The following is a 16,881-nucleotide window of genomic DNA, read 5'->3' on the forward strand; positions in this document are numbered from 1 at the left end:
ACACACACACACACACACACACACACACACACACACACACACACACACACACAGTATACAATATATAATATATAATACACAACTTGACCGTCTGGCTACGTACGACATAACAACAAGTCGCACACTTGTTTTCCGATCGCGATAAATACGCCATCTGTGAATCAAATACGCATCACTGCGATTTCGGCTGCCGTTGTAACGGACACCTATAGGCACACCACGTCGTTCAAATACACTAGCGACTCAATACGAATCTGTGAAGGGAAGACGTCCCGGGTTACCCATTGCTCCCGCCAGCAGACTCGACCCGTACGCTAGTAAAAAAACAACGCTTGTGTCTCTGCGCCGGTTCACAAATGTGTCGGCGCGAAAAGGACGCCGTCACCAGTCTACGCTTGTCATCGCTGCGTAAAACAACCGTGTGATTAATGATACGTCGGATAGCGTCGGAACGCTACCACGTGAAAACCTGCGGGCCGACAGAGGCCGACAGGGCTGCAACCGACATGGACAGAATAACAGAGAGAATGAGAGAGAGAGAAAAACAGTAAGCGAACAAAGGAGAGAGAGAGAGCGCAAGAGAACAAGTAAGAAAGTAAGAGAGATAAAGAGAGAGAGAGCGCGCGCACGAGAGAACATAAGAGAGAGAGAGAGAGAGAGAGAGAGCGAGAAGGAATCAAAGAAAGAGAGAGGTGGGGTAAGAGAAAGAGAAAGGGCTGAAAAAAAGCGAGAAAAAATAGGAGAGAGAAGCATAGAGCCGAGACACAGTTTTTATGATAGGGTGTGTGAGAGAGAAAGAGGCACACAGACGAAATTTAGCACGGTAGAGCAAATTAGCGAGCGACAAAGAGATCGTGAGAAGGGGGTAAGCGAAAAAAAGAGAACGAGGACGAAGGAAAGTTGGAATGATGGAATGATGCGCGTGTGAGAGAAGAAGTGGGAGAAGCGTATCCCGCACACGTGTTGCGGATGTCCGAACTGCCCCAATCCTGTGTGTCACTCAGAGAGCGCCATTTTTAGCTATGACACGTAGTTTTGCGCACACAACATTCCCCGCTGGTCGCTGGCCAAAGCTGGTTTCCTTCACGACTCCTCACACCTGAGCTGCGACTCTGAATCGGCATCGACTGCGCGAGCAGCGGTGTTGTATCGAGTCACAGCTGCTGACGCTGCTGACGCGACGCCGCCGACAGAGATGAATGATGCTGCCTCGCCTGAGCGAGCGAGAGAGAAGGAAAGAGCGGGAGAGAGCGAGAAAGCGAAAGAGAGAGAGACACGAGAGACATAGCAGGGGGAGAGCAGAGAACGAAGATGAGAGCGAGACGAGAGAAGACAAGACAGGGGGAGAGACAGAGAAAAAAGCCAGAGCGAGCAGAAAGAAACGGAGAAACATAGGAGCGCGAGCAGCGCAGAACGCAAGAAGAGAGGCAGAGAGGCAGAAGGGGAAAGAGAGGGGCAGCAGACAGCCAAAAAGAAAGTAGAGAGAGAGAGAGGACGCAGAGAAAAACGAGAGAACATAGAAGGACAGCGACAAAAACGAAGAGAGAGAGAGAAGAGACACGAAAGTGGAGAGACAATCGAGGGGGGAGACAACAGAACGAATGAGAAGAGAAAGTGAAAGCGAGGCGACGAGAGAGGGAGAGAAAGACACGCGCCACTTGAGAAACAGAGACAGAGAGACGAGAAAGAGAGAGGAGAAAGAGAGAGAAGGAAACAGCAAGCCACGACGGTCTGAGAAAGAAAGTAAGAAAGAGCGAGAGAAGAAAGCAAGAAAGAGCAAGACAAGCACGGCGCAGAGAGAGACACATAAAGACGCGCTACGGAGCAAATGCAATCGCGTTCTCTGCGCACAGATTCCACGCTACTATTCCACCACGCTGCATGCGCTATGCAGGGCCGGCTTGGGCCTCATACACCCCCGCCATGATCCATATCGCCTCCGGCGCCGCGGCCGGTGGACGCCTCCCTCGCCATGAGAAGACAAATGGCAGAGACCCGCGTGACTAATGGCCGACACGTCTTTCACACCGGGGCTAATGGTGACAGTAGCTTATTGAGCACGCGGCGGGTCGCCCCCGTGCCGTTTAGCACCTGCGGACCATAACCCCGGTCGTCCGCCACACAGCCAGCCATCCAGCAGGGCACCGAGTGTTGTCCTGCTGCATCGCTCATGGTGAGAGAGGCGGGAGAGGGTGGAGGGTGAGAGCGGGAGGAAAGAAAGAGAGAGGAAGCCGAAACAGAGGGACCCACACTGGCGGGACGCGAGGTGCTGCGCGGCGTGTGTGCGATGCGGGTGCGTGCGCGGAGACGTTCAATAACGCACAGGGCACTCCCTGAGTAAAATGGCTCGAACGAGTGGCCAGATCAAGATTAAGGAGGGACAAATACGTGTCCCGCCGTATTAATAACCCGTCAAAGTCAAATAATGTCTGAGTTCCGAGCTCCCGCCCGTTCGACACTGCAGCACTATGTGCGATAGATGAGTGTCCAACGACTAGAGACACACCAGAGAGCAGAGACGAGAGAGAGGAGGGGCCGGGGGGAGAAAGCACGAGCAGAGAGAGTGAGAAAGAAAGGGAGAGCTAAAGATGAACCGGCTATACATACTCCCCGAGATTACACAGGTCCATTAAACCGTGGCCACGAATCGCACGTTCCGCGTTATTATTTATATTTAGTTATATATATATATATATATAGTAAATATATATAATAATAAAAATATATAAAGTATATGTATATTTCACATGACACGTACTGGCTGCTTGCACAAAGAGCGAGCACTTCTGCCACCATTTAGAGATTAAAACCCGGTTCAATCTATACGCTGTTTAATAAGCAACATTAATATGCGACCGGCATTAATTAATATAACTTAAATAATTTATAATTAATAAAAACATTATTAATCGAGCAAGGTTCATGAAATGGAGAGAACGCGTGTGCGAAGTCCGGCCTTCTAGAAAAGACCTCGCAATGCCGTGCAATACACAACAACCAGTCTGTACCGCCCCCCGTGTGCCACCCCTCTCATCCTCTCCCGCACCCGGCGCAGTGGCAAGAGCAACAGTTGTACGCTGTTCGTGCGGCGCGGCGTCGTATGGCTCGGCACGGGCGCGCTGCCAAGCAACAGTTGTACGCTATGTTGCACGCTCTATGCCCTCGCACGCGCGCCATGCAAGCAACAGCTTGTCTACGCTTGTTGGGGTGGTGTACGCCTCTATGTCGCACGGCGCCACATGCAAAGCACAGTGGTACGGCTATGGCACGCGCTATGCTCGCACGCCGCGCATGCAAGCGAACAGTTGTTACGCTGGTGTACGCCTATGCTCGCACGCGCCTATGCAGAGCAACAGCTGGCTACGCTATCGTCACGCCTATGCTCGCACGCGCCCACACAGTTGCACAACAAGTATGACTACGACTAGTGTGCACGCTCTATGCTCGCACAGCGCGCATACAAGCCAACAGTTGTACAGCGTGATGTCAACGCCCTATGCATCGCAAGCGCAGCGACATGCAAAAGCACACACCACGTCTGTACCGCCCCTCACTGTGCACGCTCTGATATGCTCGCCACACGCGCTGTCATGCATTAGCTCATACTAGTTTGTTACGCCTTTTTGTACTCGCTTCTATTGCTCGGCACGCTTGCCCGCTGGCAAGCAACAGTTGGTACGCTATGTGGCACGCTTCTAGGCTCCACCGCGCCATGCAACAGCAACGAGTTTACGCTGCTGTGTACGGCTTCTATGCTCGCGAACGGCGCGCAATGAAAGCAAGCGAGTTGTACGCTATGTGACGCTCTATGCTCGCAACGCGCACATGCACACCAGCAACACAGTCATGTACGAGAGTGGTACGCTATGCTCCCGCAGCGCGCGCCGACTGCAAACAACCAGTTCTGTAGCGCTGATATGCTGCACGCTGCTGAGCTCGCACGCCGCGCGATGCAAGCCAACACGTTGCTACGCCTAGTGTGCACGCCCTAGTTGCTCGCACGGCGGCCCATGCAAACAACATTGTACGCTAGTTATTTGTACGCCTCTTGATGTGCTTCTTCTATCGGCGGCATGCAAGCAACAGTGTACGGCCTATGTGTACGCTCTACTGCTCGCGACGCGCAGGCATGCAAGCCACGAGTTGTAGCGCTGTGGCGCACGCTCTGATGCTCGCCACGCGGCACAGATGCCCAACTCCAACAAGTCCTGCTACGCCCTGCGTCGCGCCACTTAACGCTCGATGCTCGCACGCGCCACTCGCCACCCCAGCAACAGTTAGTACGCTAAATGTGCAGAGCGCTGCTATGCTCGCAGCGGCCGTGAAGCACAGCAACAGTTTGGACGCTGGAACCAAAAGAAGATGTGCACTTCTAATGCTCGCAACAGGCGCATGCAAGCAACAGTCCGTCTACCGCCTGCGGTGTGCACGCTCATGCTCGCAAGCGTGGAATGCAAGCAACAGTTGTACGCTGTGTGTACGCTCTATGCTCGCACGCGTACATGCAAGCAACAGTTGTACGCTATGTGCACGCTCTATGCTCGCACGCGCGCATGCAAGCAACAGTTGTACGCTGTGTGTACGCTCTATGCTCGCACGCGCGCATGCAAGCAACAGTTGTACGCTATGTGCACGCTCTATGCTCGCACGCGCACATGCAAGCAACAGTTGTACGCTGTGTGCACGCTCTATGCTCGCACGCGCGCATGCAAGCAACAGTTGTACGCTATGTGCACGCCCTAAGCTCTGTGTTGTATCGTTAACCAGCTGATGTCTGTATAATGATGCGTCAATAGATCTGCTATGTGATATACGATATACGATATATGATATACAATAATGATACACGATAATTTATACGAGATCGTCATTGGATTGAGTGGGGGGGGGGGCGAGTATACTAAAACAGAAACGGGCGGCGCATGTGTGAATGCGCGGGATTTTGGGATGTACGGGATGTTGGGATGTCCATCAGTGGGGCGTGATGAGGTGAATGTGGGAACACACTGTCGGGTATCCAAGTTGGCTCTCCCCTGAACTCAGGCCATAGGATGGTAGTCAAGAGTAACATTTAGGGGCTGTCCCACCAATGGTGATTTATTTCGGACCTCCGCCGTGGGTGAGTGGTCAGCAGTAACATGTAAGCGTTGTTCCACACGTTGTGTTGCACGCTGGGCATAGCCCCGCACGTGTGAAGCCATTCCTGACACGTGTTCTGGAGGCGCGTGGGTGCCCATCTAGCCTCCAGCGATGTACGGCCAATTTACGTGCAAAACTCCCATACGAGCAAAAACGCCCTCAGCCACACCACATGTGCGCCGGGGCTAGGAGATGAGCACGTACGTGGACGGGGGGAGCATGGGTGTGGAGAACCGGGGTTGATGATGACGACGCTGATGATGACGACGCTGATGATGACGACGCTGATGCTGATGATGATGATGCTGATACTGCTGCTGACAGGTTCTCGGCTGCTCGCACATCCACGCTACATTCATCACAATCAACGTGCCGTTAAATCAGCGCCAGATTCCAGTTCTTGTTGGCATTTCTAAATCGCGAACGAAAGGCGAGATGGAGAGAGAGCGCGAGAAGAAAAAAGAAGACAAATGAGGTGGATGGTCGCAGCAAAGCCGGCTTGGCGGCAGCTGCTGTCGGTTTCCCCCACATTACGATTGCATGCCGCTAGCATGATACCGCAGTTGGCATGGGCTCTCACATTAACGCATACCACAACCGACATATACCTCTCATCGTGAATATATCACATACATATCACATTGCAGCGTTAGTTCATAAAATAATTGCACCGAAAACATATCGGGTTATAGCATATAGTCATTCGACTTCTTATTATAAACATACATCAAATATATATATCATGTCGCATGCTATATATCATATAATCAGTATACCACATACACATCATCGGTTTAACTACAGCTTTTACACTTCGTGTAATAAGTATATGCAGGAAATATATAACGCTTTGGTCGCGTATAACGGGCGAATTTTTTAGCACGGTGCCGGTATGTGTGTAATATGTAAGTATGTCTTTGTGTGTGTGTGTGTGTGTGTGTGTGTGTGTGTGTGTGTGTGTGTGTGTGTAGTGCTATTGTGTAGTGTGTGTGTGTGCTGCGCGCTGCGCCGCGCGAGCGTGCGCGTGCGCTACCGTGCGTCCGCTGCGCGCGTGCGTGCGTGCATGCATGCGTGCGAGCGTGCATGCATGCGTGCGAGCGCATGTGCGTGCGTGCGGTTGTTCGTGTGCGTGTGAATATTGTAGAACAGTCCAACCAGACTTTAATTAGAATCTGCGGTAAAATTTGCTACTTAATCGAAGAGAAAGAAGAAGCGAACAGCGCGCGATGAATTCTCCCACGGCGCGTGAATAATGCACGACGATGACGTACTATGTGCATGTTATGTTAAATAACACATGCAGCGCGCAGCATAGAGCAAAGACCACGCTCGCACTCACACGTGCAGGCCTATGGAATATAGGTGTGTACAGCCAGACGGCTGGGCATGCACGCATACCAACCCACGCACGAACGCATGTACACGCAGGCACAGGCGGACGGACACAGGCGCACGCGCATGAAGACGTACGACCACGCGCATACACGTGCGCGCGCATACTCACGTCCACGGTGCAGCGCAAGCTTTACCTCCGACAGGGGGCCGCAAAATGATGTTGTATTTTGTTTAGAGGCGCCCATCTGTAACCCGCCGGACACCGCTGCCGCCGCCGCCACGTAATTAGTTGCAGCGCAAACAAGATCGTCTGCTCGTAAATTCTTCCCGACAGACACCGCGCGCGCGCCAACGTAAGTGATGGCATGCATGACAGGAGGCAGCATTGTCGTCACGGCCGGGTGCACATCCATCGTCCTGCGAGCTAAGCTGGCATGAACGCGGGGCAGCGGGGGAGATAGAGGGCGGAGTGAGAGGGCGAGCAGAGGGAGATCAGAGAGATCAGAGAGGAAAACAGAGAGGGGGAGATAGGGAGAGAGAGAGACACAGAGAAAGGGAGAGAGAGAGAAGAGAGAGCGAGAGAGAGAGGGAGATAAAACGAGGAGAGAGAATGAAAAAGAGACCACACACTCCCCGTACACAGCCCGAATGCTTGCTTGCTACCGCTGCCCGCGACGCGACCTGCTATTTACGGCCTCGGCAACAAATTGCTAGATTTACTGCCCGACGACGCGCGGGCGACTTTTAGTGGTATAGCGAGGGCGCGCGTCCATTACCCGCGCCCGGGATGTGTTTACGTGCTGACTACCAGAGGCTGACAGCACCGAGCGACGAAGCTAGCGACGATGAGAGGTGGCAGCATGCGTGAGGCTGCTCTGTCGGTGATCGACGGCATGTGATGCTCACGTGCGCTTGCGCAAGGCGACGGGCGACGACGAGTGAGCTGTCAGGCGCGCGCCGAGGGAACGCGTCGACGCAGAGCGGGGAGGTGGGGGGGGGGCGGACGGACATGGACGCGAGAGATAGACCCGACGACCGTTGCGAGCGCGTGTGTGTGTGTGTGTGTGTGTGTGTGTGTGTGTGTGTGTGTGTGTGTGTGTGTGTGTGTGTGTGTGCGTGGGTGTGTGTGTGCATGTGTGCGTGCGCGCGTGTGTATAAATATATATATAATATATATATATATATATATACATGCGTGTCTCTGCGTGCGTGCGTGCGTCCTTGAGTGCGTATGTGCGTGAGTGCGTGTACGGTCGCGCGTGCACGTGTGTTTGTGTACGCGTGTATTTATCATAACTGCAAGAACCCGCATCCAACACATTATACGAAAGATAATCATTCTATTGTTGGACGGATTCTCGCCACAAGTGTAATTGGGAAAGTGTGACAACGCTGTGATATACTACGGAGACGGGGCATGAATGGGGAGATTGACTGCACGCACGCCATCATTCAGCGTCTATAGTTGCCTGCCCGAAAACTGAACGGCTGTTTTATGCGAAACTATACAGATAACATTCTATATAAGTGCGCGCAAACAGTGCGTTATTTATTGCCTTTTGATAGCGCGTGATACGTACATCACGGCTGTCGGACGAGCCACGAGCGTTCGTACAGCGGCACCGCCTAGATTCGTGCACGGGTCACTTTCAATCTCGAATTACACGATGATGCATCTATTACAGCGAAGAACGTTCGCCCGCAAACAGGTATTTTACAATCACGATATGGTTCCTTGCATTTGCATTGTCGTGTTAGTTTCGGGAACGGCGCTATATAGGCATATCATATATATATATAACACATGGAAACATCCGTTGCTTACGGACGCACGCGAGCTATATAGGTGCTGACACAATGCGTTCATGATGATTGTCGTGTATAATAGGCGAATGCAAACTGACGATTGAGGCGCCGAGCTGAAATGCACCTGTCAACTGTCCTTGTGACGTCGCAATTAACCTCGACGCTGGGACGCGCCGATGAAACGCAAGGAAAATGACCTTCCAATCCACCGAGGCGGATGCGCGGGAGGGACACGGCATCTCGGTTTCGCTCAGGGAAAGGGAGACGTAGTGATACTGACGGAAAAAGACTGTCGCATTCCCGCGTGTCATACGCGCGAACCCCCGGCCTGCAAACCTCGGTTTTTAAACAACATCACAGCAAAATACATAGATAGTGGAAAGAGAGAAAGAGAGAGAGAGAGAGAGAGAAAGCGAGAGGCAGAGAGAGAAATAAACAGGGAGAGAGGAAGGGGCAGGATAAGGTGAGCGAAGTGAATAGAGAGAGAGAGATAGGGAGCGAGAGAGAGAGAGAGAGAGGCAGAGAGAGAGGCAGAGAAAGAAAGAAACAGGAAGAGAGAGGGGCCGGATAAGGTGAGCGAGAGGAAGAGAGAAAGGGGGGGGGGAGCGAGATAGAGGGAGGGAGAGAGGGAGAGACGTGGCGACATAAGCTGATTAAATGCGTGATTAAAATCGTTGATCGTCCGCTTACGAATCGGTTGATTTTTGATTTCGTAAAAACATTATGCGCCTCGGGAAGTACTGTAGGAATTTATGGGCTTCAAAGCACACTTCACCGATTCCATCCAGCCATCGTTCATGGCCGCTGAACCCATAGGGAAATGTTTGATTCCGTACCTGAGGTACGGTGCACATAAACAAGCTAGCTTACATACTAGTCTCACGCACCGTTGACTATTAAATAGTCACTCATAAAACAATTAAACGCTCTCCTGCATCCTAATGAACAACTGAATACCGCTCAACTCCGGAACGTATTTTATGTGGTTATAAAACAAACAAAAGAGAGGAAATACGCGGATTCTACATTGCGACCAACTGAATACCAATTAGTATAGAATAATGAATTTAACTCGGGCGTCGTGGGCTACTGCCTTGGATTCAAACTAATAAAATGATCTGGCCTATAGGCGTGATCGTTCTAAACGCGGATGGCCAGAGGGACCACATGCCGCTGTAAGTTGTTCAAGCTATTTTCACAACAGCGCCGCATATGTATTTACTCTATAACGAGGAAAAATAAATGGCTCTTATTCTCAATAAACAAGTTGCAGTTCACAGGCGTATCGCGTACAACCGTGGAGTATATATATACGTCGCTCTCACAACGCCACGCGAGCACGCCAGTCGCCTGTTCCGGGAACGCTGACGTTTTAAACATGGGCCTAATTTTCTTCTCTATATATTACTACCGATAGCAATAACACCTTACGCACAGAAGCTACATGCACCAAAGATTTTCCGATAGGAAGGACGCATACCTAGAGAGACTCTTCTGCTACGTTATAAGCAAGATGCATGAAGAGAAAAGCTGACAAACGCCGAAATTCGACAATCACCCAACACAATGAATGCTGAATGATACCCCGATAGGTAAACGAAAACATTCGGGCAAGACGGAAAACCGAGCCAAGAGGAGAAGACGGCTTTACCCAATTAAAAAAAATCCTACGCCGGATTCGTTAATAGCGCGGGTTTTTCCCGTACATGCGATTTTGACATCAATTGCGTTGACCGCACGATGACCATTCTTCACTTGACGATGACCCGACGACAACGCCCGCTAAAAGCTTTTCCACCGGCAATTCCAACCGCGGCAATTTTTTCCACTCTCAAAATTTCACAGCGACATCAATGATATCATTACCACGACCGCGGCCGGTATAATCATCGGATCTTTTGAAATTCGGGAGAGCGGAGCCGCATTCAGACGCAGTGTGCGCCGTCCGGCATAATGACCAGCACTGGACATCAGGTGTGTTTACCGACGATCGATTGTCCTGCGCCACGGTGGCCGAACCGTGATGATTAGCCAGCAGAGTGTCACGAAGCTCGCGGACAATGAATTAACAAGGGCCGGTCTGTATGTCGATTGACGGCGCAATGCGGCCAGTTTCCGCCGAACAATGTGGCAGTCAGCTCGACTCGACGTGATGTCGTTGGCTTTCGTGGCGAGGAAGGGGAGAGGGAAAAGTAAGAGAAAGAGAAAGCGAGCGAGCGAGAGCAAGCGAGATAAAAGAGACGACGTGCAAGAGAGAGAGAGAAAGCGCGCAAGCGAGAAAAAGACACGCACACGCAAAGAAAGAGAATGAGAAAGAGAGAGAAAGTGAGAATGAGATAGAAGGAAAAGCGAATGAGATAGTTAGAGTGAAAGAGAGAGAGAGCGCGCACGAGTGAGAGAAAGGGAGAGATTGAGAGAGAGAGAAAGCGAGAGGATGAGAGAACAGCAAACCGACCCAGCTAACAACGCCGCGTATTTCGCTCCAGTTGCTCCCACGATGTTCTAAGGTTGATAACGGCGTACCTACTTCGCAGCGATCTCATCGCATTAAACCCACAGAGCGAGTGCCGATAACATAGATAGACTTCAATGCCTGAGTAAATGGGCGCACGGTGCGTTTCAAGAAACGAGTTTTTTCTCACGGCGTCTTTTCAAAAGGTATAAAACATGCGGCTTAAGCGTTTCACTGCTTTCACGTGGAAAAACCTGCACCTCGCTGACCATATATAGCGCATAAATAGTGTAATGTACTGGTATTTTGTTCCGGCAACGCTGGGACGGCGCGGTTTGTTGGGGGGAAGGAGGGCGAGTTTAGAGGGCTGTGGGTGGGCAGGGTAAGGGTCAGTGTTCGAATCCCCACTGAGCGACTCAGTTAACCACAATGGTTAGATGTTGACAATAATATACGTGGGGCGTGCTAGCGAGTGATACTAGTACGAGTACGAGTATAAGGTAGAAAGTATCCGTTACTTAGCAGCCATTGTGATACCGGCTGCATTAACAACTACTTTTGTTTACATGTGTTTTCTATCGGTGCTCCGTACCTTTTAAATTTGTGCACGCATTCTGCAGTAAGCGAATCACATAATTGCAACGGAACGTTTACTTTCTAGTATAAATAATAACGTCTATTTCATTTTACTTTCAGTTACACTTCAACACGACACCCTTATAATGTACAGCCGCATTCTCTCTCCTGTTTTATTTCTTCCTGTTTCCACACTGGCAGCGAGATGCGGAGGCGTGGGCGCACTCGTGGAAGGATCCCAGGGGAACGGCCGCGCTACTTATATAGGCAGGTATTCTACACCAGCACCAAGACTTTTACACGTACGAAAACAAACTACAGATAACGACTACAAATTGGCGGGGCTCTAAGTCCCCGCCAGTCTTCTCGGCTAATGAAGTGCAAGCGAGCACTTTCTTACGGCACTTTCCGCTCGCCTGTAATCCGCATCCTCGAGCAAGCCCGCACACACTGGAAAGATAAAACCCGCGCATTCACCACGCTGTGCTAAGCCGCTGTCGGATCCCCGCTCGCCCGCTGCCCGACCAGCACACTCGTATTTCTGCCTGTGGGGGTAGCTATTAGCAAGACTTAGCTCCCCCACCCCCTGCCACCTTGCCACAATGCGGCGAGGACAGTTATAGCAGCCCGCTTGTGTAATCCCAGCTCGTCATCTTTGTGCCCGGAGCAAATCCCCGCGTCCACACATTACACCCGTACGGCCTGCCGTGCCGGTGAGTATTGGGTTCACCACTTGACTGGATGCGGCCGATGTTTCCCTGCTATCACCACCGGCCGGCCACTAACCGCATCCACGAACACGCATCTCGCTATAACCGTATATATATATATATATATATAAGCGTATATATATATATATCCCCCATGATGCTTCTCTCCTCTTCCTCTTACTCTTCGTCCTCCTCCTCCTCGAGATAGAGAAAAGGAAAAGAAAAGATAGGGAGATAGTAAGAAAAAGAGAGAAAGGGCGACACACACGCACGCACGCACGCACGCAGGCCCGCACGCACACACACACAGACACTCGCATACATACACACACGCGCGCGCGCACGCACACACACGCACACACACGCACACACACACACACAGCACAACACGCACGAACGCACGAACGCACGCACGCACGCACGCACGCACGCACACACACAAACACGCAGCACGCACACACACACACAGCACAGCACGCACGCACGCACGCACGAACGCACGCAGGCACGCACGCACGCACACACACACACACACGCAGCACGCGTTCTACAGCACGGAGCAACTGTCGTATGCAAATGCGCTCACGTGAAACATTGTAAATCAACGCGAGTAATCTGTCGCCAAACAAATCTATAAGCAGGTCTGTTATATGCGGTCATCTTAATGTGTTTACCCAGAGGTTCAGTTCGGAAGATCGCGCAGGGGTACACATACAGCAGACACGGTCAATCAGCCATTTTCTCGCTTTTCAGTTTGCAATTAATTAATCGCGCTGCCAGTGTGTGCGTGTTCATGAGTATGTGTAGAAGCATTACTAGAAGTGCCCTTCGCCGACCGGCCCCGTACCTCGGCGTTCGATAAAGCAAATGAATAAAATTCATTCCGCCCACGCGTCATAAAAAACTCGTCGGGTGTCGGTGCGGCACAGGAACCACGGATGTGAAAACATTTGATCTGCCTGCCACCCGCTTTTACGAGTTGAGCAAAAATAGTTTTTTTTCAGACGTACCTTTGTTACATGAACAATTTTTAATTGGTTTCTGCACTTTACGGTATGACGCTGCCAGTGCTGTACCATCACTTCATGTATGTCTGATATTACCAGGAGTGTATAATAATATATTATTCCATTATTATACACTCCTGATATTACCACCTCCTCGCGGATTTTCTCCCCAAACAGGACTCCAAAACTGGACCCTCAAATTGTGACACTAACCGCAGCGTGGACGAGTTAGCAATATATACTACAACACTTTGCCTCGAGATGACTGGCGCGCACGGACACGACAATGCATCGTGCCAGCTTTTCACGCGAGAAAACCACTTAGTCACAGCGGTTTTACTAACAGACACTGACACCTGGCACCCAACCGCCTTTCTCCACGACGCGGAGCCGAGCAAAGTGAGTCTGATCTCCTTTGCCATTTGTCACCGGCGCTGTCACGGGGCCATGTCGAAGCGTAACCGAGCGATTTTCGATTTGCGAGCTGGTTCGTTAAGTCGTACATTGTCGCAGCGAGTGGCACACAGGAGAGCAGTTCTATCTCTTTTTCTCTCTCTCTCTCTCTCTCTCGGGTATGAAAATCTCGTCTCTTCTCTTCTCTTCTCATCGTCTCTTCTTTCTCTCCGTACTCTTCGTCTCTCTTCTCTCTTCTTGCTCTCATCTCTCGATCCTTCCTCTCGTTTCCTCCCGGTGCGTCGGTCTCGCCTGTCCCTCTCCGTCTCTCTCTGCGTCTGTCTCTCTTCTCTCTGAGTCCTCTCACCTCCGTCTCTCTCTCTCCTCTCTTTGCCCTTTCGTCTCTCATCGTCCTCTCTTTCTCTTCCCCCTCCTTCCTCCTCCGTCTCATCAGTATCGTCGTGCTCCTGCTCTGCGAGCTCGGTTCCATCCCTGCTCGTCGTCTGATCTCTCCTCGGATCTCCTCTCCTCTCTCTCTCTCTTCTCTCTTGGTTTCTCTCTACACCTCGTCTCCCTGTCTACTCTCTCCTCGCTTTCTCTGTTTGGCGGTCTCGCGCGTTCTGCTCTGTCCTCAGGACTCGAATACACGGCACGCGACGCACGGCATGGCACGCACAACGTACTTCTTCCCAACCAGTCTCTCTCGGCTCTGTTGGAGTCTCTCCTCGCCTGTCCTGGTCTACCTTTCCTATCCGCTCTCTCTCTCCGTCCATTTTTACTATGTTCACGCTTCAAGCTGATCATTGATCACAACCATTCACCCATTTTACCCAAACACCGCTATCGTGTTAGAGCAAGATGGAGTCGAATGCACATCGGTTACACCGATACTTGAAAAATGACGCACTGCACCGAAGATGACACTAATGTAAGCCAACATACACAGACTGTTGGGCTGGTGTGGTCTCAGACACGCGTACAGACACATATGCACGCACGCCGAGACGGCAGAAGGGCTGAACAAGTCAGATGAGACACACAGCACATCCACATACCGTGCACAACAAACGTACACACGCACAACGACGAACGTTAGCATTAGTACACTACACACACACACATCACACACACACACACAACACCACCACACACACAACCACAGTCCACACACACGTTCACAATCACACACTAACACGCACGCACGGTCGCGAGCGCGCGCGGCGACTGCAGCCGGCGCCTAGCAGTATATTCGGTATTTATATCAGCTTCACACTGGTGTTTACGATACGGTACCGCGAGGTAAATCTAGATACTGTCATTTCCCGGTTAGTTTGCCTGTCCCCCGGTCTAATTCGTCACCAGTTTGCTGCCCCACCATCTCATAACAGCGCGTCGACGCGCAGGGAGAAGATACTATACACTGCAGCGACGGGGGCTGCATGATATTGTCATACTGGCGCACTGTAGGTGCGAAACGCGATTGCCACCGAATCTACAGATGTATCGATATAAAAGCCACGCGCGAAAAAGGTAGCTGCGAAATAATCTGCTGGGATTGCTGGTGGTTTTGTGCTGCGTTGCCGCAAAAGCTTGCCACTGAAGCAAACTGCGGTCGAAGTGCTTGTCGTTGTCTGACAAGACAAAAAGATAAGTAGTGTAAGGACACGTTCGCGACAGGTAGAAAAAAAAGAAAAGTTGGGAAACATATTGCAGCGACAGGTTGGCGACAGGGCATGTTTGCTACGGATCTTCCCGTGATGATGACACACGGCAAACGCCGACGGCCAACCAAACCAATCCGCCGCAGATTAAGCAAAGAATATATCCGAGCTAAGAGTCTTCGCTAGTAATATGAAGAATTTCCAAGATCATCGTTCGCCGCCATACACCAACACATCCGTTGCGGATCTTGGAGGTATAATTCATCACGACAACCACATGTAGCGTTGTATGCCAACTCTATACACTATCGGTGTATATAGCAGCTGGATCTACTGGTAAATCCACCAGCTCAGCTTCATGAAACCGACACGAGCCTGCTTGACCGAGACACTGCTTGACCGATGCCTGAGGGATAATCTCGGAAGGACACTCGATGATCTGTCTAGCAGGCGACTGTCACGAACATCCAGTGACAAACATAGCTGTTAAGTATGTGACCACGGGAGGGCCGGTCGCTGTCCGGCTGTCCACTGTAGCGAGTTGCTTACATTCCCCCCACGGGCGGGTAATGCCCCGGACAACCGCTCACGAGTCAATTAGTGTCACACAGGGGCGGGACACTCGTCGCGACGATAATGCTGTGACATACGCAGAATGACATCAGCCTGCCCCCGCCCGGCTGCCCTCAACTGACCCATCAACCACGCAGACAGGCAGCCGTGTTTTGTTAGCACTCCTGCGCGTGGCTCTTTCGTCAACGTTGTTGTTGTACTGTGTAGATGATCGGGCGTTAAATCGGCAAGTGTGATGTTCGGTGATATTAAAGGATGTCGTAGGGCCTACGCCGCGTTATTGAATATAGTCACCGTATAGTCGGCCGGCAATGAACTACGGCCACACACGCGTATACGGAGAGGAGGATGGAAACTAAGAGAGCGCAAGTGAGAGAAGGCCAGTGAGAGCGAACGATCGACAGTAACACAGGCAGATAGACAGACAGGCAGGCAGGCAGACAGGCAACCAAGCAGGCAGGAACTATTACTTTCCCACGGAGCGAATAAAACGCCATCAGAACGAATTAGAAATCTCTCCCTCGTTCACTCGTCATAACTGCACGGGTAGCTAGCAGAGTGCTAGCGGTGTGTCCCTCGATACCTTCCCTCGATACACCGCAACAGATCTGAGGTAGTTTGGTACATTTTAATATTAGTTAGCAAGCAAGACGCACTCACGATATGCTAATAAAACTAGAGTAAAATGTGACTTGGGAGAACTCACCTGCTCGCAGGCATGCTTGCACCAGGATGGCGCCACGACTGTCTTGCAACACAATGGCGCTGAAACAAACATGAAAAGCTCATTTCAATGCATATTCACGATCTATTTTGGCCAGCGCTCAATTAGACATTATCAAAGCTCTATTGATTGTCACGTGCGCATTCCAGCGACCGCTGGACGCACGCGAAACGGAACTGGAAATTATCTCAAATGATTCGTGAATAACGAACGACGAGCACACTGTGTACAATTAAATCACAATTACGATCGATGCAACATTAAAACGTCAAATAGTAAGGCATAGTTATTATTATTATTATTATTACTAGCTGAAACCCGCGCTACGCGCTGGCTTAGTGACTGTGATGCATGTGTTACCAGTGCATGTGTGTTATGTGTAAGGTGTTATATGGAGAATTACCGTAATATTACGTGCTTGTGATCGGACCGCTTGTGACAGATCGGTGTGCACGGCAACCGTACACTGTACAGCATTGCAGACTTCGAAATTTTTTTATTCCTA

The 16,881-nt window shown here is 51.0% G+C and overlaps 1 protein-coding gene across 1 annotated transcript in view; it reads right to left on the reverse strand.

Annotated features, from left to right (window-relative positions):
- LOC106816276 overlaps window positions 1-16,881 on the reverse strand; it is a 98,144-nt gene that overhangs the window by 78,296 nt on the left and 2,967 nt on the right. Inside the window, exon 2 of the mRNA XM_014820862.1 lies at window positions 16,359-16,417. Within this exon, the coding sequence (XP_014676348.1) occupies window positions 16,359-16,417 (59 nt within the window). The remainder of the gene's footprint in view (window positions 1-16,358; window positions 16,418-16,881) is intronic.

Source organism: Priapulus caudatus, unplaced genomic scaffold (genome assembly GCF_000485595.1).
Source record: "Priapulus caudatus unplaced genomic scaffold, Priapulus_caudatus-5.0.1 Scaffold31, whole genome shotgun sequence".
Lineage (NCBI taxonomy): Eukaryota > Metazoa > Priapulida > Priapulimorpha > Priapulimorphida > Priapulidae > Priapulus > Priapulus caudatus.